General features: G+C 40.5%; 2 protein-coding genes across 2 annotated transcripts in view; both read right to left on the reverse strand.

Moving 5' to 3' along the window:
* LOC119479656 (ras-related protein Rab-26) overlaps positions 1 to 12,174 on the reverse strand; it is a 97,377-nt gene extending 85,203 nt beyond the window's left edge. The window contains exons 1-2 of the mRNA XM_037755484.1: positions 10,489 to 12,174; positions 6,543 to 6,653 (exon numbers count right to left, since the gene is read on the reverse strand). Coding sequence (XP_037611412.1) covers positions 6,543 to 6,653; positions 10,489 to 10,665 — 288 coding nt within the window. The 5' untranslated portion in view covers positions 10,666 to 12,174. The remainder of the gene's footprint in view (positions 1 to 6,542; positions 6,654 to 10,488) is intronic.
* A 6,134-nt stretch (positions 12,175 to 18,308) lies between these two features.
* Positions 18,309 to 25,078, reverse strand: part of lmf1 (lipase maturation factor 1) — a 28,564-nt gene continuing 21,794 nt past the window's right edge. The window contains 6 exon segments of the mRNA XM_037755478.1: positions 18,309 to 18,830; positions 19,772 to 19,884; positions 21,150 to 21,333; positions 21,467 to 21,620; positions 23,980 to 24,160; positions 24,685 to 24,852. Coding sequence (XP_037611406.1) covers positions 18,644 to 18,830; positions 19,772 to 19,884; positions 21,150 to 21,333; positions 21,467 to 21,620; positions 23,980 to 24,160; positions 24,685 to 24,852 — 987 coding nt within the window. The 3' untranslated portion in view covers positions 18,309 to 18,643.

Genomic DNA, 25,078 nt, shown 5'->3' on the forward strand with positions numbered 1-25,078 from the left:
GCTCTGGATGAATACATACCTATTTCAGTTCTGTGCCATAAAGCAATAAAGCATTTTTTCTTTCTCCCAATCTAACCCTGTGGCTCACAAAGTAAAATGCGCAACAGAGGCTGACTGCCTTGAACTATTTTGATGAGTACAGTTTAAGGGACATGTAGTTGCAGTTTGATGAGCCTGATGCAAACCCAGGGCCCACAAGGCTTTCTTATTGCAAAGTTAGTCCATGGCTGCATCCGAAACCGCCTACAACATACTACTGACAAACGTTCCTCAGTAGTATGCAGTATGAAATGGTTAAAATGATTTATTTTGCAGTAGGCTAGGCCAGACTTTAGTCTTTAAACAAGCTCTTAAAGCACTGGACAAAGAGCTACATTCACGATCTGGCTGGTTAGAACTTTGAAATATTCTGAGTGAAGATGTAGGTAAATGTGACTCAAGCCAGCTGTTTCCCCACAGCTGTTCCTCCTGACAGAGTAAGCCGCTAGTGGTGGCGCGCGCACACACACACACACACACACACATATAATGCTGTATATGTGTCACACATCTACACATGGCAATTAGTTTTAAAGGGCAGTGAGGGTGGTCAATATGATCCTCCCGTCATGCTCTGGCAGGTTGTTGCTCCTTCCAGGGCCACACACACACACACACACACACGCACACACACACACACACACACACACACAACACACACACACACACACACACACGCACACACACACACACACACACACACACACACACCCACACATACACACACACACCAAAAAAACATCTACATCATTGCGAGCTGTGCGGCTGTTTGTTTAATGATTAACTGGTCCGGTGCTGTGCTGCATCATTTCAAGCAGAGTGAATACGTGATGAAAGGGAGAAAAGCCGTGCTATGGAAATGAGAGGTAGCACATGTAATTAAATGCACACACACACACACACATCATGGACAGTGGGGAGGAGAAGAAGAAATACACCCTGCTCTTCTTATTACGTGGAAACAGAGAAATCTCATCGGCAATTCTAACAAACTTCTCCCAGGGAAAAAGAAGTCTGAGAGCAGAGTTCGAAGTTTGATTTCTGACTCATCATTTCATTGTCAGGAGAAATATCAATACATGGAGAAAATCTGAAGTTAGGATGCGCTCTACCCCCAAAAACTTTTCTTTTTTTTCCCCACGGGGCGCTGACTCCTATTCCTCATTATCTCAAGAATAAAAGGTCACACTGCTGCACATTCCTGACGTTGCGAAAGATGCAGGTTTTTAACGCCGCTGCACTCACGGCTACAATATATCAACTTTTTAGCTAAAGAGCAGCACATTACAGCACGTCTCTATCAGCCTTCCTTCCCAGTATCTGCTCAGTGCTGCTGCCTGATGGACCGAAAAGCTCCAGCAATTAAGTCTGACCCCACATCCACACTGTGAGATACATCCAAAGTCAGGATGGAGGTGCGTTTATTTCCTACAAAGCTGAACAGTTGAGTAAATTGGTCGAAGTGTGAACGGATAACAAGCTTGTTTTCTTCCCCTACTGATAGAGTTTTATACAGTCAGAACTCTTCGGTGGAACTTTGTAGCTTCAGCTTCTCACACTGCCCACGAACAGTCAGAGAAAAAGGACATAAAAACTAACGACCAAGTAACTTAACAACATGAGGAAAAGCAACAAAGCAACAAATTAGCCTTTTCTTCCTGTTGACTTTGTAGCATATTATCTATATCAACATTTTACATCAGATAAAAAAGATTTTTTCTCCGTTTCAATTAAGCACAGAGTTAGAGTCAAGTGGACCTCTGCTGCACTGTGTTAGCGGCAAGCTGCAAATGCAGTGCCAAAAAAATAATTACATCTCTTCAAATATCAGTGAACAGAGTGAATTAAAGAAATTCACTTAGCTTTTGGTATATTTGTCCACTGGTTAAGTAAGTTAACAGAACAGAGACATCCAAATCATCCACAAGTCCCTGGTACAGTAGATATCTGGCCCCAGGAGTTATTTCTACCTATTTCCGGCGATCCCGACAGACATTACTGTTTTTAAGAGGCTGTTGGAGACTTAAAGCTAGAGTGAAGATACTGGTATCACATAAAACTAGACCATGTCATGCTAGCTTGATGGGAAGGAGGCTAAATAACACTCCAAAATTAGGCTTAATTTTGGTAAGGAAAAACTGCCATGGCCATTTTCAAAGGGACCCCCTGACCTCTGACCTCAAGATATGTCAATTCTAAACCCGTAATTAATTGATTAATGTTCATTTCTGATTTATGACTGGAACAACTTAATCTTCAGGTTCCCAGCTTTCAGGTGATGTACACCACTTCTATGTGACATCTACTATTGACCTGATATCTCCCCCTGTACCTCCCTAAAAAAGACAAAAACGGGTCTATGTGGGTCTCTTTGGGTTAAACAAAATTAACTCAACAAAACGAATGTAGCCAGGTTTGTTGTTCACAGATGAGAATCCACATTCATCATCACACATGGTCTTTCTCAAGGTAGGTAACGTACCGTGTGAAAGAACAAGTGTGGTAAAAAAAAAAACATTATTAAAAAGTCATTCAAAAGAGCTGTGTGCACCTTCTGTTCTGTTCTATCTGGGACATTAATGGCGGCGAGCGATTTAACCCTATATGTTGATCACGGAGACTCGTAATCATCCGCTGCCTTTTCCTTTTAAAGAAACACAGAAATGAGTTCTGCTATTTAAAAATAGCATAATTTTTAGCAGTGGAGCACTAAACTCCACTCACATTTTTGGAGTTAAAATCCAAAATTATTATTACAAAACATATGGCATATGGAAGTGTTAACCATGCGGATTCATGTAATGTCCTTTATCATATCTTAGTAAGTAAGCAAGCTGATGAAGCAGAGCAATTTGAAAAGACTGCGAGAGTGTTCTTCAGTCTCAATAGCCCAGATATTGAAGTTTCTAAAAATAAAACTCTTTCAACTAACAGATCCATTACAAAGTGCTCTACACATCAAAAATGTATATACAAAGCAGGAGATTAAAGAGAAGGGGACTGAGCAAGCACAGTGTGACTGTGTATGTATGTGTGTGTGCGCTCTTGTGTGTCTATCTTTTTGAGAACCTACTTGACTTTTAGACCTTGAAATTGACAGATAATCCTGCTTATTTACTTTCTTGCCAGAAGTTAGGTGATGACGAAGATGGATACCACTCTGTCTGTAGGCTAAATATGAACCTACAGTATAGCCAGGAGACGGCTTAAACAAACATGTCTCTTAGTGAGCTTTAGAGGTGCTGGTATGCAGATATGTTGTCTTTGTTTTCTATTTTGGTCAGAGCCAGGCTAGCATTTTATGCTAAGCTAAGTTTTTTAAAGGCCCACTCAGCCATTAGCAAAAAAAACGTGTGGTAGGTTACCCCAGTAAGCTAATCAATAAGGTTATGAATAATGGGAATGCGAGCACTAGCTGAGTCAAAGTTAGCCATGCTAAGTTTTGAAATAACTGAAAGGGTTAGTTTGGATTTTTTGATGTGGGGTTGTTTGTATACTCCTGTGATCTGCGAGGTAAAATTACTGTTTTTGTGAATGTAGTCTGGTGGCTTTGAAAAGAGAAATATAACGGTTTCAGTTCCCGATGGAAAAGGCTGTCTGACGGCGAGGTAAAGCAGCTGTAGAAAGCAGAAACACGTATTTTAACCACCTAAAAAAGGCCCATTACATCAGTTTAAGTGTACGCTATACGCAGAAGTATTTTGCACAAAATGTTAAACTATTCCTTTACGGTTAGAATTAGACTCAGGTTAAGGTTATAGGGTAAGGGATGGTTAGGGTTAGAGACTAGGGAATACATTATGTCAAAAAAAGGTCCTTGCAACTTCAGAAGTACAAATATGTGAGTGCTGACGTGACTGTACACCAGGAAATAGAGAAAATGACAAAGAAATTGTGTGATTACAATTATGTATTTTAATTGGTGTGGCTTTGAAATGACATCTCACCTCTCAGTACCAGGGAAGACGTCCCGCGGTAAACTGGAGTGATAATGAGGGCAGAAACAAGTCAAAGCAGCTGTACCAATAGCTTCCATCTAATTTAATGAAGTAAACATTTCACAGAGATTTCCACGAGGCTTTGTGAGGAAAAACAATAAAATCTTTTGATCCAGATGCTGTAAAAGTTTTTGGATGTGCACGCTCAATACATTCTCTTTGTATATGGAAGTGATAATGGCCAGTTCTTCCTGCAAAGTCTGCAAAGACTTTCCCCCCACGAAATGCAGATGAAAGACAGTTCTTCTATTCTATCGCCTGCGGTGCTTCTTGTGAAACGACTCAGTGAGTCTTTAGTCCAACACACAGTCGTGGCTGTCCAATGCTGTAGCCTACCACTGTCCTAATTTCCCAGCCACTGCCACAGGAAAGCAGCATTTGTTTCAAAGTCGCTCCTTTGCTTCGTACATCCTGCTGGTGGTACTTTTACCTCTACTGCTATAGCTGATATGTTACTTAAGAGACTGGCTTCCCAGGTGAGGAATCAGGTTAACTAACAACCAAAAGGCTCCTGATTCCAGGGCAAAACACCAAATTACGTTGCATGCTTTATATGTGGTCCTGTTAACATACCACGCCGTTTTGTCAATTAACACACAGCCTAAGGCATCCTGCTGGGCTGCATCAACAGTGCGTTTTCAGCTCCTGCACACGTTCCTGCTAGCAGAGTTAATATCCTGGAATTGAACCTCTTACACTTGTTCTACTGTAAGTCGCTGAGGATGACAGCATCCTAGAAACAGGGCTGAGAATGCCTCCTACGGGGAAGGTTTTTCCCAAAGAGCTGTGTCAGATTCTGCAGTTATATAGAACTTGCTTGGTAACTAGCAAGGCAGTAAAACACTGAAAGGGTCACCACTTCTAGTCCACTGCTGTGGCGCTTACATTTTTTTTTTCTTACCACCACTGTAACCCTCGTCTGCAATTTCCCCCAAGGGCACAACAGACGGAAAATGGGTTAGCCATTAGCAGTAAAAGAAGGATTAGAGCGTCAATAAATAACCTCACTTTAAATTACCTTTTTAATTTAGCTTCATTCAGTTCAAATGCGTTGCGTCCCAGAGGGGAGATCTAGGGCTGCTGGCAGGGTTAAACACCGTGCAAGTCACCTCCTTATACAGTGCAGACACATACAAAGGAAGAGAGCCAGCACATAAACTTTTAAAGCTCTGTTGTTACAGCCGCAGGTCATTTTTTTTAAGGGGATGTACTCACTTCTTATCATAGTATAAAAGCACCCATCCTGTCCAGTTGCCCTGTTGGCCTAACTTCATCTCTTTATGGCTATTATAGTGCCAAAAAGGAGGTGTTCGAAGTCAAACTGTCTGTCAAACAGCAGTGACAAATTTAGACTCCCAAGTTTGTATTTTTCCTCCCATCTTTCTTGAACGTATTAGTTATATAAATTGTCAGACTGGCACGTTAGGGAACATGAGTGTGCTGTGTAAATGCCCCAAAAGATACTTCAAGGTCTTATTGATTGATTTTTATGTAGACAATTAAAAAAGAAAAAATTGCTTTTAGAAAGATGTTGAATAAAAGTATTGATTTTCCTTAAAAAAAAAAAAAAAAGTTGTTATGATTGTGAAATAATCATTTTAAAAATTTTGACAGGTCCAAAATGAATATTTTGTTTATCTCTGTGGAAGATATCTGACGTTCGTTTCCACTTCTAACAAAGGCTTGTGAGTCAATAGTATAAATACGTTGGAATCACGTGGTGTCTGTGTCGTCAGCGATGAAGTTGTCAGTTAGTGTCGAAAGAAACGGAAAGGCTGAGTTTGACGGTAAGCTCCATGCTTCACTCCGGTACCAATCCCAAGTGCTCGGCAATAAAAGGAGGCTGCCTCCGCCATGCCTGGCTGCACAGACACTGGTCTCTCCATCAGGCTTCAGAATATGTGAATATTTACCGTGGAAACAAGTGACAACTGATGTTAGCGCATATTAGCTGTCTTAGCTTAATAGTCCGAACAACAATATCCCATAAAATGACAATTATCATATTTAAACTAAACTAACAACAACTACCAACGGCCATAGTCTTTACAACCTTAACTGATGTGTTGTCATCAGTTAGATTGTCAAAATGAGAAAAATAACAGCCTCAATCCCTGGGGAGCTCAATACCATGTATAATGAAGATGCGCATCAGAGGGGATTTAGAAGTGGGTGGCCAACTGGAAAATGAGTAGGTATACACCTCATACCTGAGTATACTGTACGCTGCACTACACCACTACTCAGACGACAAGATAAATGTTACCAAAAACTAGATATATCCTCAGATTACCATAGATACATGTTGCAAAATGACTTCAAGAACAGAAAGCTTAGTGAATGGTCAGTGATGGGTGTCAAAGTTTCGATATCTCAGTTTCCTTGAGCTGCAACTTGGGGCCGACAAAGCATGAAGTTTGCTGCTAGAGCAGCCATGATGAAAACATTCATACACCTTCATTTCTTTACTTTGTCCACTTTTCCTCTGAGCATATGTGTGCTTACCCTGAAGTCGATGCCCACAGTGGAGATGAAGCTCCCGGCTAGAAAGGCTCCGTCTTTGAAGCGAACCAGCAGACAGGTCTTCCCAACGCCTGAATCTCCCACCAGCATCACCTGAGACACCGACAGACAGACACAAGTCAAAACCGTGTTTGTGTGTGTGTGTGTGTGTGTGTGTTTGGGAAGGTGTTTGAGGTAGGGAAGGGAAACAGCTCAGGTGAAAACGTATCTACAAATACACAGGAGTTTAGGCAAGGCAACACAACACACGTATACTGTATCTACACACACTCCCCAAACTCCCATTTACAGAGGAAACAGAGCGTCACACTCGCTCCAGTGGGAGAGAGCAGATTGTACCGACCAATGGGACGCAGGCAGAGGCGGGACCAGAGTTTGTTTGTTCCCCTTTTCCCCATCAGACAACACAAGACTGTTCACTTTTGTACAATAAACTGTTGTGTGTGTTTCATAAAGTCAAAGTTAAGCACAGAGCAGTGATTTTGGAAGGCCTGTCACAGGAAGAGAGTTTAATCAGGGTGCGCAATAAATCCCAGCTGACATGATGAGAATTTAGATTTGCATATGCTCAATTCAGATTATCATTAGTCTTCATCATCTCCATCTCAAACTTTCATAATTACATTCTATGTGTCATTTCTATATAGCCAATGGGGCTGCAACTAATTCATTATTTTCATTATCGATTCATCTGTCTGGCTGTATTTTTTTCAATTTCAATCATTTAGTCTATAAGAATTACAACTAAAATGTGACAAATGCAAGCCCAAGGGGACCAGCTAATATTTGGCAGTTTTTGGTTAATTAAAAGACTGAAACAATTACTCAAGTTTCGAGAAATCTTCCCTGGATTTGATGTGTTTTACTGATAATTATGATATTATAATATTCCTGCAGAGACATAGAGTGTTTATTTTGTAGGCCACAAACAAGCTAAGGGTGACTTTACAATAGAATGGGATACATTTCTGACTTGGGATAGGTCAAAGGCTGTATATAAAGATGGACGACATGACAGCTCCCCAAAAGGGAAGCCAAAACATCTGGATCGCCCCCTGGTGGCTGGCTGCAGTAATATATCCCGCCCCCTCATGTTAGCGGATGGGACATGAGCCAAACTAAAAAGTCAACGTACACGTCAAATACATTTTCAAAAGGGGGTGAGACGTCATGATTGACAGCTGTGATTGACAGCTGCTCTGAGTGAAGTCGTCGCAGCCAGAAGCTCGGGAATTTTATGAAAGAGGAGATGTAACTTTAACTTTCCATAGCCGTCACGAGTCTGTGTAATAGAACATGTGTCAATTTGATCATAAGTTATCTGATATTATGGTTAGTTGTTGTCTTTCTAGCCAAACCGCTAACATAGCAGCTAGGTGGCTCACGCTAACAAGCTGCGGCCGTGCTCGGCTCCTGATTGGCTCGGGTGGGTGTGTGGGCGGGACATCAATAGTGATCGGGGGCTCCAGGCCCCCGATCACTACTGTGCAGACTCCAGGCTCCAAATGATGTCAAAATCTCAAGATGGCAGCTCCCGTATCCGGGATATTTTGGCTTCACTTTTGTACAGTGGGAGGAAGTGGATATCCACACAGACTATTTGATACATTTCATGTGTATGTACATAGCATCCTAACAAGTAAAAGGATTACTTTTATTTATGACATTTTTCATAAATAGAAATTTAAAGTTCTGAAAATGTGTTGGTTTGGTAAAACAATGAAATTGGCTGGTGCATTTTGGGATGTGTAGTAGCAGCCAGATGTTTTGTCATTATGTCCAATGCTGCTATAAAGCCTCCTCCTGTGCTGCTGGTTATTGATCTCATACATAACAGAAACCCCTCTCCGCCATCTCTTTCACGTTATTGCACTGGGCTAAAGCTGTGGCGCACACCACTTAATGTTCCTGTTGGCCAATAAAGCTGCTGTAGTTCCTAATCTCTTTGCATTTGCAGGGACCAGACTAGAGACACCATGGATATACTGTAACTTGTTGTATTTCATACATGCATGAGGAGTTTTGGGATTAATTATGATGAATTTAAACAGCTGGGGGGAAATTTACCTATAGGACAAAAACAATCTACCTTAGTATGCATTTTGAGACTGTGCCTTCAGGGGGAATAATGGTGAAATTAACGTTTTTTTATTGCAAGCCTGCAGAAAAAGATGCACAATATCCACCTAATTATCCACATAGTACTGCACAGGCACATTTACTGTATGGAAGCCCATTTCCGCCAAGAAAAGAAAAGAGATGAAAAGCTATGCAAAATAAAGAATAAAATCACCGAGGTTGTAATAATTTTGAAATTTCAAGTAGTTAATATTATTAATATTTATTTTAGTTTTGACTTTTCGATTTAATTTTAGTTAAGTTTTAGTTTAGTTTCAGTTTTTAGATTTTATATATTTAATTTGACAGTACATTTTAGTTTGTTTTTGTTAGGGCCAGCTATAATGTCTCAGAAGTACGTAGCTGCATACATACAAAATACATGGTTGGAGAACTGTGCAGGAATGGCCATGATGTTCAATATATGATCTTCGTTGTACTTTAGTGTCTGATGTGAAGCAATTGCGGCATATAGCGCCTTCTCCTGGAAGGGACATAACATATATAGGCTATATTCATAAGACTTACTGAGTCGTAATTTGAATTTAATTTGAATCAAAACTATAATAATATAAGATAGTACGTCAAAACTTTCACTTTCTCAGACAAAGTTATGAGATGCTAATTCAAAATCTTGACTTACCATGACTAGCAATTTTTGTTTTTATCATGCCAAACTTTTCATAAAGCTAGCCAATTTATTTTTTGTTTTTTTTTTCTTGGCAGAAATGGGTTTCCATACACCTGTCTCACATGTCCCTGAAAACGCTTATAACTCTCACTTGGTAAGTCAAAATTATGAGAGACATAGTCAAATATCTAGCTTACTGAGTCAAAATTGTCAAATACTGAGTCGCAATTTCAATTTACTTTGTCAAAACTATAATAAAATTGTATAACAGAGTTACCAAGTCAAAACTTTCACTTACCCAGTCAAAATTATGAGATACTAATTAAAAAATCTCGACTTACCATCATGAGTAGCAGTTCTTGTTTTTATCATTTCAAACATTTCATGTAGCTAGACATTTTTTTTTTTTCTTGGCAGAAATGGGTTTCCATACACCTGTCTCACATGTCCCTGAAAACGCTTACAACTCTCGCTTGGTAAGTCAAAATTATGAGAGACATAGTCAAATATCTAGCTTACTCGTCAAAATTGTGAAATACTGAGTTACAATTTCAATTTTTACTTCGTCAAAACTATAATAATACAGTTTAAGAGAGCTACTAAGTCAAAACTTTCACTTACCCAGTCAAAATTATGAGATACTAATTCAAAAGCAGTTCTTGTTTTTATCATGTCAAACATTTCATGTATCTTAGAAATTTTTTTTTTCTTGGCAGAAATGGGTTTCCATATACCTGTCTCACATGTGACATTTTACAAGTGTCTACAAAAGGACAACTGAATAAGCTATGAAACCTAACACACCATCATTTTATGAAAGACATGGCCATGCTGTTACTTTCCACTGCAAATCACCTTGCTTCAATCCTTTCCTTGAATTCAGATCAACAAATTACAAATTACTTTGCAAATTTACACTTCGAGAAAAAGAAGATATAAACACCTCTACTTAATTTTAAAAGTGTCTATTGAAAAGTCTTTTATTATTGTGTAATAAAGTGATTACAGAACGAGTGAAGAGGAGTACAGGGACACATAAACAGCCAACTGAAAGGTGTTTTTATTGGCTGCTTCAACCTCGCACCTGTGCTCGTTTACTAATTGATTGATTGATTACTTGATTGAACGCGAGCTCGTACAGTATCATCTCTCACTATAGTCTTTAAGCTGTCAGCTCACCTTGAAGGCGATGTCATAGAACTCCCCGCTGTTGCTGATGGACGGTCTGCTGGGATAAACCAGCCCGGAGGACGGAGCTGCGGCGGCGGCCAGACCTTTGGCCATCCTCCCGCTGCTCGGAGACGCCTTGGGGCTCCTGGAGCTCCCTTTGCCTTTCACTGCCTTCTTCCTGGACATCTTCTCTGGACAGTTTGCAATACACCAAATGGGTTTTATATCAGTCTCAAAACACTTTCTTCTTTTCCTTGTGGAGTTGTGGTCGAGGCGCGTTGAGGAAAAATAAGTTCACCTGTGCGTGGAAATCATGACTGTGCGTAAAAGCGTCAATTTGGAACGATTTAACGGACAAAAAAGTGTGTATAAAGCGAGCCAGCTGTTATCCCGGTGGTGCAGCTGGATGACTGTAATAAATCTGAGGTCTGGTTCACAATGTAAACAGCTCTCACTCCTCCCTCTCTCGTATTGTGATGTTGGGAGCGCATGAAGGAAGGCATGGGTTGTTTCAGTGCGTTTATGGGAGAAATCCACCCTAAAACAGAAATAACACACTCTTCCCATACCAACATCTAGTTAATAGCAACATGTGTGGTCTCTCTAAGCTGGAAATGAGAACACTCCTCAGACTGATGATGTGACCGGTGACATTTATGATGATCTTAAGTGAAGACTGGATCCAATTTATAATGTAAAAAACTGAGTTGTACACAGTAGAAATTAAATGTGAATTGTAATTTTAGGGTGTATTTTCCTTTTAAAGGTGCAGGTCTTTATGGCAGCTTGTAAAAAGGAGGCTTCACATTTTCTCCACTGACAATTTCGGTCTGCCCAATATCCACACAACCGCTCCTTCTGGGTTACAAGTGCAGGCTGGCATGCTTTAAAATGTGTCACTTTATTGCTGCCTAGAGTGTGTTTTCACAGTGTGGCCAGCAGGTGCATGTTTTTACATAAAGCATTTGGGATTCAGAGTTGCTCTCAAAGCAGAAAAAATTGCATTGGTTAAGCCTCAGTGGCTACAGGTAATGTGATTGAAGCCCAGTGGGGGGGAAAAAAGTCATCTTTTATCAGTGTAGGTAGTGAAATGAATGGAGTTAGGCATGGACACAGTCCACTGGACTATAGAGGACCGAGGGGGTGTTTTGAAAACTGGGACAGAGGCCTGGTGGCATCAAAATATAAACACAAATGTCAGCCTTCAAGTGAGTACAAGGTGTCCACATCTGTTTTTTCTTTTTAAATAAATGTGTCCACCCTCTACTGTAAAACCAAAAAAACAAAGTTTAACAGGGTAAAGCCTGAGAGGAAATGATGTGGCATGAGCAAACAAAAAACACCATAAAAGCATAATACACCAGGCAATCCAGCACTAGCATGCTAATACAGATTTAGATCTCCGTAAAGCAATTATAATCAATATTTTGATATTAGCAATGGATCTTACTACTTGTACATGACAGGAGTCACACATAATGACGAACCCGCAGTGCTGACAGAGCTAATAAACTTACCTGGGCGCTATGCTGCAGCGTTGATGGTGTCTGACGCAGGACGTCAGACAACGCCTCCGGGTGAAATACCAAGTTTTTGGGGAATCCCCTATGAGCACAGTGCAGAGCGGCGGCCATGAGTTAACCAGTGGGGCACACTCACATACACTAACATGCACTATACGGCAGGAGCAGGCGGCTGGCTATGGAAACAAAGCACAGAGAAGCTCGGATTACAACACACACAGAGGGAAAGCGACTTCATTCTCAGACATTAGACATTACTCCTCTATATCATTACATATAAATTGCTGTTTTTTGCTATATTAAGGGTGGATATATATATATATATATATTTATACACAGCTATATATACACATATGTATATTTAGATGCATATATATTAAATAATATATTTTTTATCTGTTCAAAATGTACCTTAAAGGGAGATTTGTCAAGTATTTAATACTCTTATCAACATGGGAGTGGACAAATATACTCGCTTTATGCAAATGTATGTATATATTTATTATTGCAAATCAATTAACAACACTAAACAATGACAAATATTGTCCAGAAACCCTCACAGGTACTGCACTAGCATAAAAACTGTTTTTGTGAATGTAGTCTGGTGGCTCTGAAGACAGCGATACAGTATAACGGCTTCAGTTCCCCGTTGGACAGGATGGTCTGATGACAAGATAAAGCAGTGAAAATATTCTAAATACACTTAAACTGATATTGATGTTTTTTTGAGTGACTAAAATAAATGTTTCTGCTGCTCCCATCCACAGCAACTTTACTTCTCCATCAGACATCCCATTCTGACGGGGAACTAAAGCCATTATATTGCTCTCTTCAAAGCCACCAGACTACATTCAACGGTAATTTTACCTCGCAGATCAAAGGACTATACATACAACCCTACTTAGAAAAAACAGAACTAACCCTTTCAATAATTTCCAAACTTCTAATTTCAGTACAATGCAACGGAGCCAGCATCTAGTGGCCATTAGAGGAACTGCATAAGGCAACTCCACATCAACTTGAGGAGGGTGCAGCATGTTTGTACGGACACAGAGAGACCAGAGTGTAAATGAATAATTTTAGCCATGTGAATACATGCAATTTCAAGCGAGCCATTCTGGTTTGACCTATACCAATAGCATGATTAATATCATGGTCATAAATTAATAGCAAAAATGTGCGTACAGGAGAAAGTTGCTATATGTGGCAACCGGATTATGTGAAAATACGACATGACTCACTCCTTATGTTAAATAGAGCTCAATATCTTTCAGCAAGCAAACAGTGACTGTGTCCACTGTGATGATACATACTCCACAAAGCATTTTACGTAACCACGAATAGAGGATGATGGTGACTCAACTGAGCTTCTTCATCTTCTGCAACAATCTACTGTAGTTAGAAACGTTCACACCTGAGAGCTGCCCAGTACAAACCAGTAGCCATCGGGCAACTGACTGACCATCGATTTGTCTTGAGGTCTGTGATGTGATTCACTCGCTTCTACCGTCCAGACTTTCCCATCAGAGAATCGAACCAACAACCCACACCCCCTTTTGGTCATAATCAGTCTTTGAGCATTGCTGCCGCCCCCTCTTTAATATTATATCAGAGGACAACAGGGAAAATGGCATGAGCCAACCTGGAGCTGTAGAGATGAGACAGACACATGTCCCTGCTGTCCGTTACACAATCAGAGCTCCAAAAAAAATGGACGGCTATGTGATCCGGCGCACAATCTGTAAGTTAACCATCAAAGTCACATAAAACTGCAAGAAAAGCTGCGAAAAGCGATTCTGCGGGGAAATTTATTTGCAGTCCGAAGGCGGGGAAGACAACAAACAGGATGCAGATACGTTTGATGAGGAGACTATTAAAAACGCCCATGCTGTGAGAGCCGTGCATCGTCAAAACCAATGAGCTGTGAACAACAGGAGGAGCACGCACACCCTTCGACCACTGATGTTATAATAGAGATCCTACCTAGCTGTTTGTTTATCCCGTCAATAATTTCTCACTTCATATCAGCCAAAGCACATAATTATATGAATTCCAGGTCTGAAAGAGATGTCATATGAGGAGAGCTACTGTAGTATACGCAGAGGTGACATGATTAATGTCTACAAGCTTATTCACAGAATATATGATATCGCAGCCAAGCCTGTCATTCACTTTTGGAATAATTCCTTAAAAGTATTCCTACTAAAGTGTTTCTCTGAAAGAGAAAACACTTACTCACACTTTGTGCTGGAAAAGCTTGGAACGAGCATCCAGAGCATGCGGTGCAGGCTCCTTCAGTTAACTCTTTACAGAGGATATTTTGTACAACTATAAAGCTGACTTGTGATTATTTGTTAAAATATTGTTATTTTAAACTAGTATATTGTGGTTTTATTTTTTGTTTTTGTTTTGTTTTGTTGTTGTAGTTGGTGCAGCTGATAAGACGGTTATCAGGTCATTAAATGGGCCTTATCAGTGGTGATAAGCCTCATCGATGTGGGTCAGTAGGGGCCTACTACACCCACTAGTAGGTTTTATCGTGGATTCACATACGCGTTCACCAAAAGAAGGAATAAAAGAAGACAACAGCGAACTCTAGCAACCGTAGTAATTATGACAGAAGCAAAAGTGAAAGTTAGGCGCTGTAGTATAGACAACGTGAAACTTTAACACAGTACTTTCACCCAGGAGAAAGGGGTTTGCATCCTGTGTAAAACTAACGTGCAGTTGTCTTTGTGTTCACAACCTTAAGTTTCACTTTCACTTTTCAAATTTCATTCTAAGCCTAAACACAATCTTTTCCCCTAAACTTAACTAAGTGGTTTTGAAGTAGTATGTTTTTTGCCTAAACCTAAAGAAGTTTTGTTTGTGTCCAAAACGTCACTTTTCAATCAGTTTTACAGCGTGTGAGAACGTGTTGCTTTTATGTTTTGCTGTCACTTTTACAATGTAGTAGGTGTAGCAGGCCCCTACTGACCCACAACTATGAGGCTTATAAAGACTGATAACACACATTTAATGAGCTGATAACAGTTGAATGCTTGGGGAGTCTGGTGTGGAGGATTAATATCCTGTACCAGACAATTTTCGATAAATTTCAATAAATATTGGAGCCCTAAATAGTTCAATATTGAATAAACAACACATTAAGAAATACAGTAATCATACATAAACTGTGTAAAATATAGAAATGAACCAATAAGTTCTGAAATAATTGAAGAAATCATTCAAACTCAACCTCATTCTTACCAAAGGTTATTTAATCATTCTTTTCTTCTTCTTTTTTTACATTAACAGTTTTATTTAAGTTAGCCTCTCTTAAAGGAGCAGTGTGTGGGATTTGGCGGCATATAGTAGTGTGGTTGCAGATTGCAACCAACTGAGTTCCCCTCCGCTCACTCCTCCCTTTCCAAGACTGCGGTAACGTGAGCCGCTCGTCTCGCTCAGAGACCATTTGCGGCTTACATTACTGCAGTTTCACAAGTGTGTCAGAGAACTATGGTGGCCTTCACGAATGAAAAAATGTGAAAGGCTCTCTCTAGAGCCGGTGTTTGGTTTGTCTGTTCTGGGCTACTGTAGAAACATGGTGAAGCAACATGGAGGACTCTGTGAAGAGGACCTGCTCCTTTAGATATGAAGGGCTCATTCTAAGCTAACAAAAACACAATTCTTCAGGTTCTTATACACTATGATTATACACTAATGAAACCCTTGTTATGAATATTATATTCCATTTCTGCTAATAGGTGCTACACACTGCTCCTTTAAGCAAGCATGATAGCTAGCCAGTTAGCTCCCGTTAGCTAGAGCAACAACGTCAAAGTAATTCTGAGTTAACTGTGAGGCTGCTGCTGTAAATAAACAGAACACAGTAAACCCCCCCTCTCCTTTTATTTGTATTAACGAGACAGTGTGACTGCTCAATCTTCAAAAAGACAGATCCACTCTGTCACACAAACACAAACAAATCACCAGGTTAATATATTTTTTTTTTATTATCAGTAGAGACAGATGGTTTGTTTGTGCTGACACTCACATGGCCGGTTCTGGATTTGAGAGCCAACAATAATGACTTTGCTGAGTGTTTTTCCATCTGCTGTTGCAACTGGATCACACTCTCACACGAGGGGGTCAATAAACGTCTCTGTGCTGCGTGATCTCTGGCACAAGAGACGCAAAGGCACCGGGCGACGAGTAGAATAATTCATATTTAAGATGCGCTGCACGTACTAAATTATAGTGTTTCAGGCAGCTCTTTGGAAAATATTTTTCATCAGATTGGTAGAATCCAAAGACAAAAACAGGCCCAATTAATCAAAGACATACAAGAGTCAGAGAAGGTTTTGATAAATTAAGAAGACAAATAATCCAAATATATTACAGTTCATTTGTCACTGACGAAGATAAATGTTTTTAGTGGGCGTAGGGTGCAGTCAGTCTGATCAGTCTTCTGTGTTTTTGAATTCTTTTGGCACAAGAGGAGGCTAAATGATGTTATTGGCTTACAGACAGGAGGGGTGGTGTCACTCAAAAACCATGCCGAGCACAACACCTCGGTTCAGGTTGGTTAACTTTGAGGAAAATGCAGCTGAAGTGGTGAATCAGGCAGAGTGAACCACCAAGAACAGATAGTATGAATTACCTGGAGAACAGCACCATCTAGTGGCCTCTTTGTGTTACTGGAACTCCTACCAGAAAGCCATAATCACAAGTTTGTGTTCAGCTATAATATCCAGTGCCAGCATGGTGTGCCAGTGAGGAGGACAACTGGGTATATGTATCTGCTCAGCAACAAACATTTTGTACTTATTTAGGAGTATACTTCATTTTATATTAATTTTAGTCAAAGTTAATATGATAATGCGTTAACGCAAATTCGTTTTAATGCCACTAATTTCTTTAACGCACCAACTCAACTTAAAGTTTTTAAGGTTGTAGCGGGTTCAGTTTTAAAGCTAGAGTGAAGGTACTGACATCATATGAAACTAAAAGACTTAAGGAATCGGTACCAACCATGTCATACAAGCTTGTCGCGAAGGACAATAAAATGATGCTCTAAATTTACACTCGATTTTGGAGAGGAAAAACTATCATGGCCATTTTCAAAGTGGTCCCTTGACCTCTAACCTAAAGATATATAAATGAAAATGGGTTCTATGGGTACCCACGAGTCTCCCCTTTACAGACATGCACACTTTATGATAATCACATGCAGTTTGGAGCAAGTCATAGTCAAGTCAGCACACTGACACACTGACAGCTGTTGTTGCCTGTTGGGCTGCAGTTTGCCATGTTATGATTTGAGCATATTTTGTATGCTAAATGCAGTACCTGTGAGGGTTTCTGGACAATATTTGTCATTGTTTTGTGTTGTTAATTGATTTCCAATAATAAATATATACATACATTTGCATAAAGCAGCATATTTGTCCACTCCAAAGTTGAGAAGAGTATTAAATACTTGACAAATCTCCCTTTAAGGTACATTTTGAACAGACAAAAAATGTACATAATATTTTAATCAATTGCCTGCCCTAATTCATTTCTAATTTATTTTCGTTCATATCACCTTCAACAGTTATTTTACACATTATGATGTTAATGCTGTAATTCATGTTTGTTATATATTTGCAACTTAAGGTCTTATGTTGAAATCTTATCATGAGCCAACTCTTTAGCAATGTTTTCATTTACTGCATTTGTTTTTTATATACATATCTAATTTATTCTTTCTTTCAAATTTGGTTACTCTGGATAGTGTTGATGAGAAAAAATCCCTTCGTGGAGCCATTTCAGAGACAATTCATAAATCAAAAAGCTCAAAGATGGAAATTTGAATTTGAGGAATAATTCTGCAAGAAAGGAACCAGCTAAAACTAACTCCAGCTATTTCAGAGTTTGTATGAGAGAGATGCACAACAACAACAACAACAACGATAATAACAATAGCAACTATATAAATAACAGAAATATGACTATGACGACGCTGAAACTCAGCTTTCTCTGTCAATACCGAGGAATTTATTGCCTCAAGTGGCTTCATTTACCATCAACAGTGATTGAACATCCACATTAAAGGTGGCGGATTTTCCCTTTATGTAACATTTTGCTGGTTGGTTATTGCATGTGAGAAAAAGTGCAGAGCATGCAAACAAAGCATTTGAGCATACTAGTGTCTGCTCGTGTCTACATGTCTGATCACTCTTCAAAAACGGTTTCATCCTTGATTTAAAATGATCCTAGGTATGAGTTCCACATATTGAACTCCGCATTGAGAATAGAATAGAAAGAAGGAAAAGCTAAATATAAAATTGAAGCAGTTTTAATGTTGAAGTCACATTCAATGTTAGGCGTTCACTGAGGTTGTTTTATGAGATACAAGAGGCAGTAATTACCTGTGATACATAGATGCATCCCTAAATGAAACCTTGAAAAGTGTCACATTGTGATTAAATATCAGGAATTTATCAAGCAGTTCTTCATGAAACATGGCAACCTTAAAAAAACTTGATGGTCCTTTGAACCCGGAGTTCAACTCCAGCAGCATCACGACTGAAACTGACCTCTTTCCAACCTCAAACACCTGAAGTCCTCTGATGTCTCCTCTTGGTGCTGTAGTGAAAAGGTCAAAGGTCATGGCTTTAGCTCCTGTTTGTTGGTATGTGAGGGTGGGGCCAGCTCCTGGACTGGAAGTAGCCCTTGAGTCCTTCCAGGTCCACTGCAGGGAAGTAGGCTCCGATGCGTTTCCTCAGCCACCACTTCCCCTGAGCTGCGCTGGTGGTGCCCGGCTGGCTGAACTTGTATCTGAAATGTTCCCCTCGAACCCACCTGAGGAAGAGGAAGAGGAGGAGGAGGAGGAGGAGGAGGAGGAGTCCCAGTTCACAACGAGCAGTTTTTTAGCCAATCATGCTAGCGGCAATGTCGGTCTAAAATGACAGAAACCTACCTTGGGAAAAATGTATTTGATGTGTACTTTGACTTTTTAGTTTGGCCTGTGTCCCATCCACTAACATGGAGGGGGCGGGATTTATGACCTACACTGCAGCCAGCCACCAGGGAGCGATCGAGATATCTTGGCTTCACTTTTGGGGAGCTGTCATGTCGTCCATCTTTATATACAGCCTATGTTTAGAACATGTGGTAGTGGTGCACCTCAGCCTATTGTGGCCAAAATGAGTATTACAGCAACAAACACTTAAAAATGATCCTGACAACAACAACGAAAAATCTTTTTCCAGCTGTTTCATAGATGAAAAAAACATGTAAGGAACTAAGAAAGATTATCCTGGCAAAACTTGTTTTACCTGTCATAAACAGAGGAGAGAAAACAATTTAAATCAGACTTAGAAAACGGATCACCAGATTTTTTTTTCTCACTTGCCTCTCAGGACCGTAAATTATTACATTATTATTAATATTATAATTATAATAAAAATACAGTATACCGTCAAAAAAACAAGTTCATTGTGATACACTGGTCAACATCTACATATTTCATTTTTTGTATTTTAGCAAAACAAAGATTATGTGCTCGTTGCTCCACCAGAGGGGGCTGTAGCACAGAGAATAACTACTCATGGGGAGTATGGGATTGTCATTTGATTGACTCATGCCAACACATTTAATGACTAATATATTTCTCTAACCGGAGCTTGATTATTAATATGACAAATATGTGCTTTGGTGAAGTCGATGTCCACATAAAATGCTTGATGCTAATTAAAGTTCATCATACAGTATCACCACCCTGCAGAAGGATCTGTGTTTACCTGGGAGTTTCTCTGCCGTGGAAGGGGTTGTGGTCGAGCAGGGACAGGACGCTGCTGTCATTGGACAGCAGACGTCCTGCTATGTGGATCACCCACTCACTCTGCTCGTAGGTCTGTGTGAAGACATGGAGACGAGGTGTTAGAAAGGAACAGAAAGTAAGAGGAAGAGACGAAAATAACACAGGGTGTGAAAGAGAAGTGAATATGGACTTACAGAGGCACAGAGAGAGATGGAGAGTGTAGTTAGAGGCTCTGAGGCAAAACAATAAAGATTAAGACAGAGAGACAAGGATAAAAAGGGACAGGTGTGCAGACAATAAGAAAATAAACACAGAAAGAGACACGAAGAAAGATTTGGAGACTAACAGAAGATAAGAAGCAGAGAAACACAGACCAAAATTCATCTTATTTAATTGAGGTACATGACACTACTGCCCTCTAGTGGCTAAACACACATGCAGGACTAAACAGCTGAGGCTCACAACTCATTTTTGGCACACAAGCCCTAAAAATGAAGGGATAAACCAGCTAAAAGGGAGAATTCTTACACAATTAACTGATGTCTCTATATGTGTTTTGGCCTTCATATTATCAGAGGTGACTTGTTTTTCATAATGAAAGTCTTACATGTACAATGATACTGATTAATCACACTAAATCCTATATTCACACAAAAAATACATTCATCGTGAAGACAGTATGTTTCTATGCTGGTAGTGTACTTCGCTCCCCGGTCCCTGCTAAGATGCCTAATCCTGATCTGACGCGCCAGATGCATTTCATGAGTAGGGAGGGCAAAAAGTGTGTGTGTGACGCTGTAGGCTACATTTAATAACACAAGACAACTCTACAGTTAATTTCTTCTCTGCTTCGATCGATCGCCAAACAGCTGATCTGCTCTGAGTGCATCTCTCCTCCATCTCTGTCACTCGACCACACACTCGCTACGCACACATTACATTACGCTCTTCTTACTGTATAGCAACGAAATATGTACAAATGTGGATTGCACTTAAACACAGTCTTGGCTATTTTCACACGGTAGTACTACGAGCATCAAAGCTTGGCGTGGCGTGGCATTTTTACACGTTGTTTTTTCTTCATCTACACTTGTTCGCAGTGCGCCTCATCGGACTCAAAAAAAAAAATGATGCACCTATTCCAGTTTAAAATAATTAACATGATGTGTAAAGACTTTTAAGACACACTTAAAATGTATTATTGCGGTGCCCAAAGTGCGCAGTGAAAAATTTTGGGGTTCACCTAAATGATGTGCTGGTGCACCTAAATGAAAAAGTGAGGCGCACCAGTGCAACCAATGTAAAAAGTTAGTCCGGAGCCCTGTGTCCTCCTCTCCTGCAGTTGTTCAGTATCTCACCTGGAAGGCAGCAAACCACATGAGCCAGTCCAGCCGGTAGTGGTACGGTGATATGACGCATGGTCGTCGGTAAACGTCCCCTGGCTTACACAGGAACTGGTACTCCTCCCAAAGCGCCTCAGGGTCCTTGGGATCCTGGCTCAGAGTGCCCTGGAAGATCACCTCGGTACGCTCCTTGGTAATGCTGGACAGGGGAGAGGGAGGGAGGGGGGGACATCTTAAGGCCTTACATTTAAACATGAATTCAGCAGCTCTTGAGCTGTTTTAAGGATCCACAGATACCTTGTCCAATGTCATGACCCCTGACCCTGCTATACCTGCCAAAGGCCCCGTAGGTGTTGACGATGCGCAGCGGGTCGAAAGAGGTGTTCATCACCTGCTTGGAACTGTACAGGTTCATCACCACGGGAATGCTCAGGTAGCCGATCAGAACGCCCAAAGAAATGTTCACCACCCAACGTATCGTCATACCTGGATCACATGAAAAAACAGCACAGCAATGGAACACTGCTACATCTGTTTACATTATCAGTTACACACTATCTAGACACTGCTCTTTGAGAGACACATTTGATGAAACTGCTCCTGCTTTTTGCCTGAAGGAGCTGCTACAGCATTTTGTTTACTTGTTCAATTTTGTTGACTTTTAGAGAAATAATACTTCTCATGTCTCCAATCCAGGATTTCAAAAATAACACTGAGTGGCTCAGGGGAAAACAGTAATTACAGCTTACATCAAGATGACATTTTTCTTAGTGTCTGGCCTGGAGGGGGATTCATCCTTTGTGGGGGACGACGTGTTTACTGGTTCGTGTGGAGAACAGAATCAGGCTATTCTTATACCCCATTCGTAGGTATACCTACGAAAAGTAATGCACTGTAATTCGTATATATCCTACAAAATCAATTTGTATGTAATCCATGTAATCGTGAACCAGGAAGTATAAAGAGCAACAAATGCCGCATAGGGAGGAGATCGGGGTGGATAGGTGGGTCAAAAAACACCTGACTTTCGCCCAGGAGACCGCTGTTCGTACCCCAGTCAACATTGATATATTTGTCACGTAACTTCCGTAGTTATTTTAAACCAAACCACGATCTTTTCCTAAACCAAAACTAAGTTTTGTCACATAACGTCCATACTTAAGTTCCACCACTTCAGTAGTTATTTTTAACCCAGACGTTGACTTACAGTATTTGAACACATAACTTCCGTACTTAAGTTACGCCATTTCATTAGTATAGTTATTTGAACCCAAACCGCAACCTTTTCATAAACCTAACTAAGCAGTTTTTGTCAAGTAACTTCCATACTTAAGTAACGCCACGTCCAAAGTTATTTTGAACCAAACCACGATCTTTTCCTAAACCTAACTTAGTAGTTTTTGTCACATAACTTCTATACTTAAGTAACGCCACTTCCCAAGTTATTTTAACCCAAACCACAACCTTTTCCTAAACCTAACTAAGTAGTTTTTGTCACGCAACTTCCGTAATTAAGTTACTCCACTTCTGTAGTTATTTTAACCCAAACTATGATCTTTTCCTAAAGTTAACTAAGTAGTTTTTGTCACTTAAGTTACACCACTTCCGGAGTTATTTTAACACAAACCGTAACCTTTTCCGAAACCTAACTAGGTAATTTTGTTGCCTAAAACTAACCAAGTCGATGTCTTCCTATTTAAGTAATTTTATTTTGAAAATATCAGAGTGGAAATTGACACGTGCGTCACGTGTTGCTGCACATTCTTTGGAAAACACTTGTAAAATGAGGAATAACTTTTCGTGAGGATAAGTTGACAGAATTAGTGCTATTAAGTGCGTAAGTCTATGTGTGTATGTGTGTGTGTGATGACTTCAACCCTTCCTCAGTGGAGGTTTGACCCGTTAGATCATGGGACGGCTGGTATTGACGGATGTTGGCTGAGTCCACATCAGTTCCTACCTGTGTCTGCCTGCTTATCCCACGCATGTTAAACCCATCAGCATAATCCAACTAAAACTTCTCACACTGTTCAAATGTTTGAAACATCCTCACGCTCCAGGTAGGAGCCTATTTTATATTCCAACATCCTACGATAAAGCAAAGACACTAACGGGTCCAATGAGACCAATTAGAGAGGGGCCGCTGTTGCTTTGACCCCATTTGAAGAAGTCTGTATTGTAAAAATGTAAGCCACGTCGCATTAAATTCCAATAAACCATATGTCATACTTTTCCCAGCTTCTCAGCTGTCCAAGAGCTAATCCCTTTTCTTCCCATGATTCCCTTTCTGTTCCATAATTCCCTTCCTCCTGTACCCATTAGCCTCGACCGTCAGAGATACCGATGTCTATACAAGAGTACAAGAGTCTCTGGACCCATTGTGTGTATTAAAGTTTAACTCCAAAATGAGATACCAACCATTTGAAAAACAAAGTGAAAAAAAGTCAAAAACACTACACGGAAATGTGTATTCATTTGCAATACTGTACCATAGACAGAGCATATGGCCATGACTCATTATGACTCATACATTTTTCTGAGTCTGGGGTCTTATTACAGTAACAAAGGATCTTATCTCACCTCCTGAATGGCACTAAAAGTTCATAAAATCTATCTATGCTCTCGTGAAAGCCACCAGACTCCTTTGACAAAAACAGTAATTTGACCTCACAGAACACGGGAGTTGTTGCCTCGATTGGTTGGTTTGTTTGTGTTATTGGTGTTTTAAATGGTTAGTTCAGATTCACCAAAGTCCCTAAAGTCAGGACTGACATGGCCTTTATTCTGAGGAGTTGTCTCTCTACTTTTAGCCTTAGGATGTTTTGTGAATGCGGTCCCTGAATACCTTTGGTGGGTTTGGGGGTGCGTCCAGCTGCATCCTCGTTCTGTATCTCGAGCACAGCCTTCTTAGCTCCACCTCTAGAGTTAAACAAGAAGCCCAGCGATGCGTCGTCAAAACAGGCCAGACTGGGAACAATGGTCAGCCAGTTAAGGAAACTGAGGTTCCCACTCACTATCAGAACCACCTGTAGCACGAGAGACAAGGCAGAGTGAAAAGACACACAGGTGGTATAGAAAACATTAGAATTAAACTCCTGCTGGACTGATTGTATTGCATCACGTTAGTATATCAGCATTTTAAGGAGTTCAGCCAACATGTGGACGTTGAGCACTGACTTATTTTGAGCCGACTACAGTAACATACAGCTCTAACACCCACTGCACATGATGCGCAAATTCAATTTAAGTTCACACAAGTCACACATAATTCAATAAAACAGATAAATTTAATAAAACATCTCCTTAAATCAGCCAGTAAACATGTTTAATGTAATAATAACATGTCATGCTATGACTGGCCCAAAACCAATTCAAGAACTAAGACATTCAAACTACATTGGTGTTGGCACCCTGATAGCCAGAGGAGTAAAACTCTAAATTCAAAATCTGGATCTGTAGAAGTACAGGCTTTCATCACGAGGTGCCACCATTAACAGCACCACTGTTTGTTATCATCGGCTCCTGTTAGTCGGTGAACAGTGCGAGTTACCTGGAAAAGGATCTGGATCGCTCCGTTGAACGCGCACATCTGCCTGCCCAAGAAGGTGAAGAGCGGGAAGATGAGCTCGATGAGGTGGTTGGACAGCGTCTCGAAGCGATGGAACCACCACGGGGAGCGGTGCATGTAGTAGGACATGGGGTTAGGAACTGGCTGGGTCTGGTGGGGAGAGATGGAGGACAATCAGAGGTGAAAATGTGAAACCCAGATCAGTCAGAGCATGGGTCAGAGTGCATAGATTTATATGCTAGCCAGCTAGCTGCACTTCAGTCTCCATTCCTGGCTACGTACAGCAGGTCGTCGGCCTGCTTCTCCCCCGGGAGCTGCCTCGTACCGACACAGGTGTGCAGGGGAAATAAATAGGGGTGAAATGCATGGATAAATA

Source organism: Sebastes umbrosus, chromosome 20, assembly GCF_015220745.1.
Source record: "Sebastes umbrosus isolate fSebUmb1 chromosome 20, fSebUmb1.pri, whole genome shotgun sequence".
In the NCBI taxonomy this organism is placed as follows: Eukaryota; Metazoa; Chordata; class Actinopteri; order Perciformes; family Sebastidae; genus Sebastes; species Sebastes umbrosus.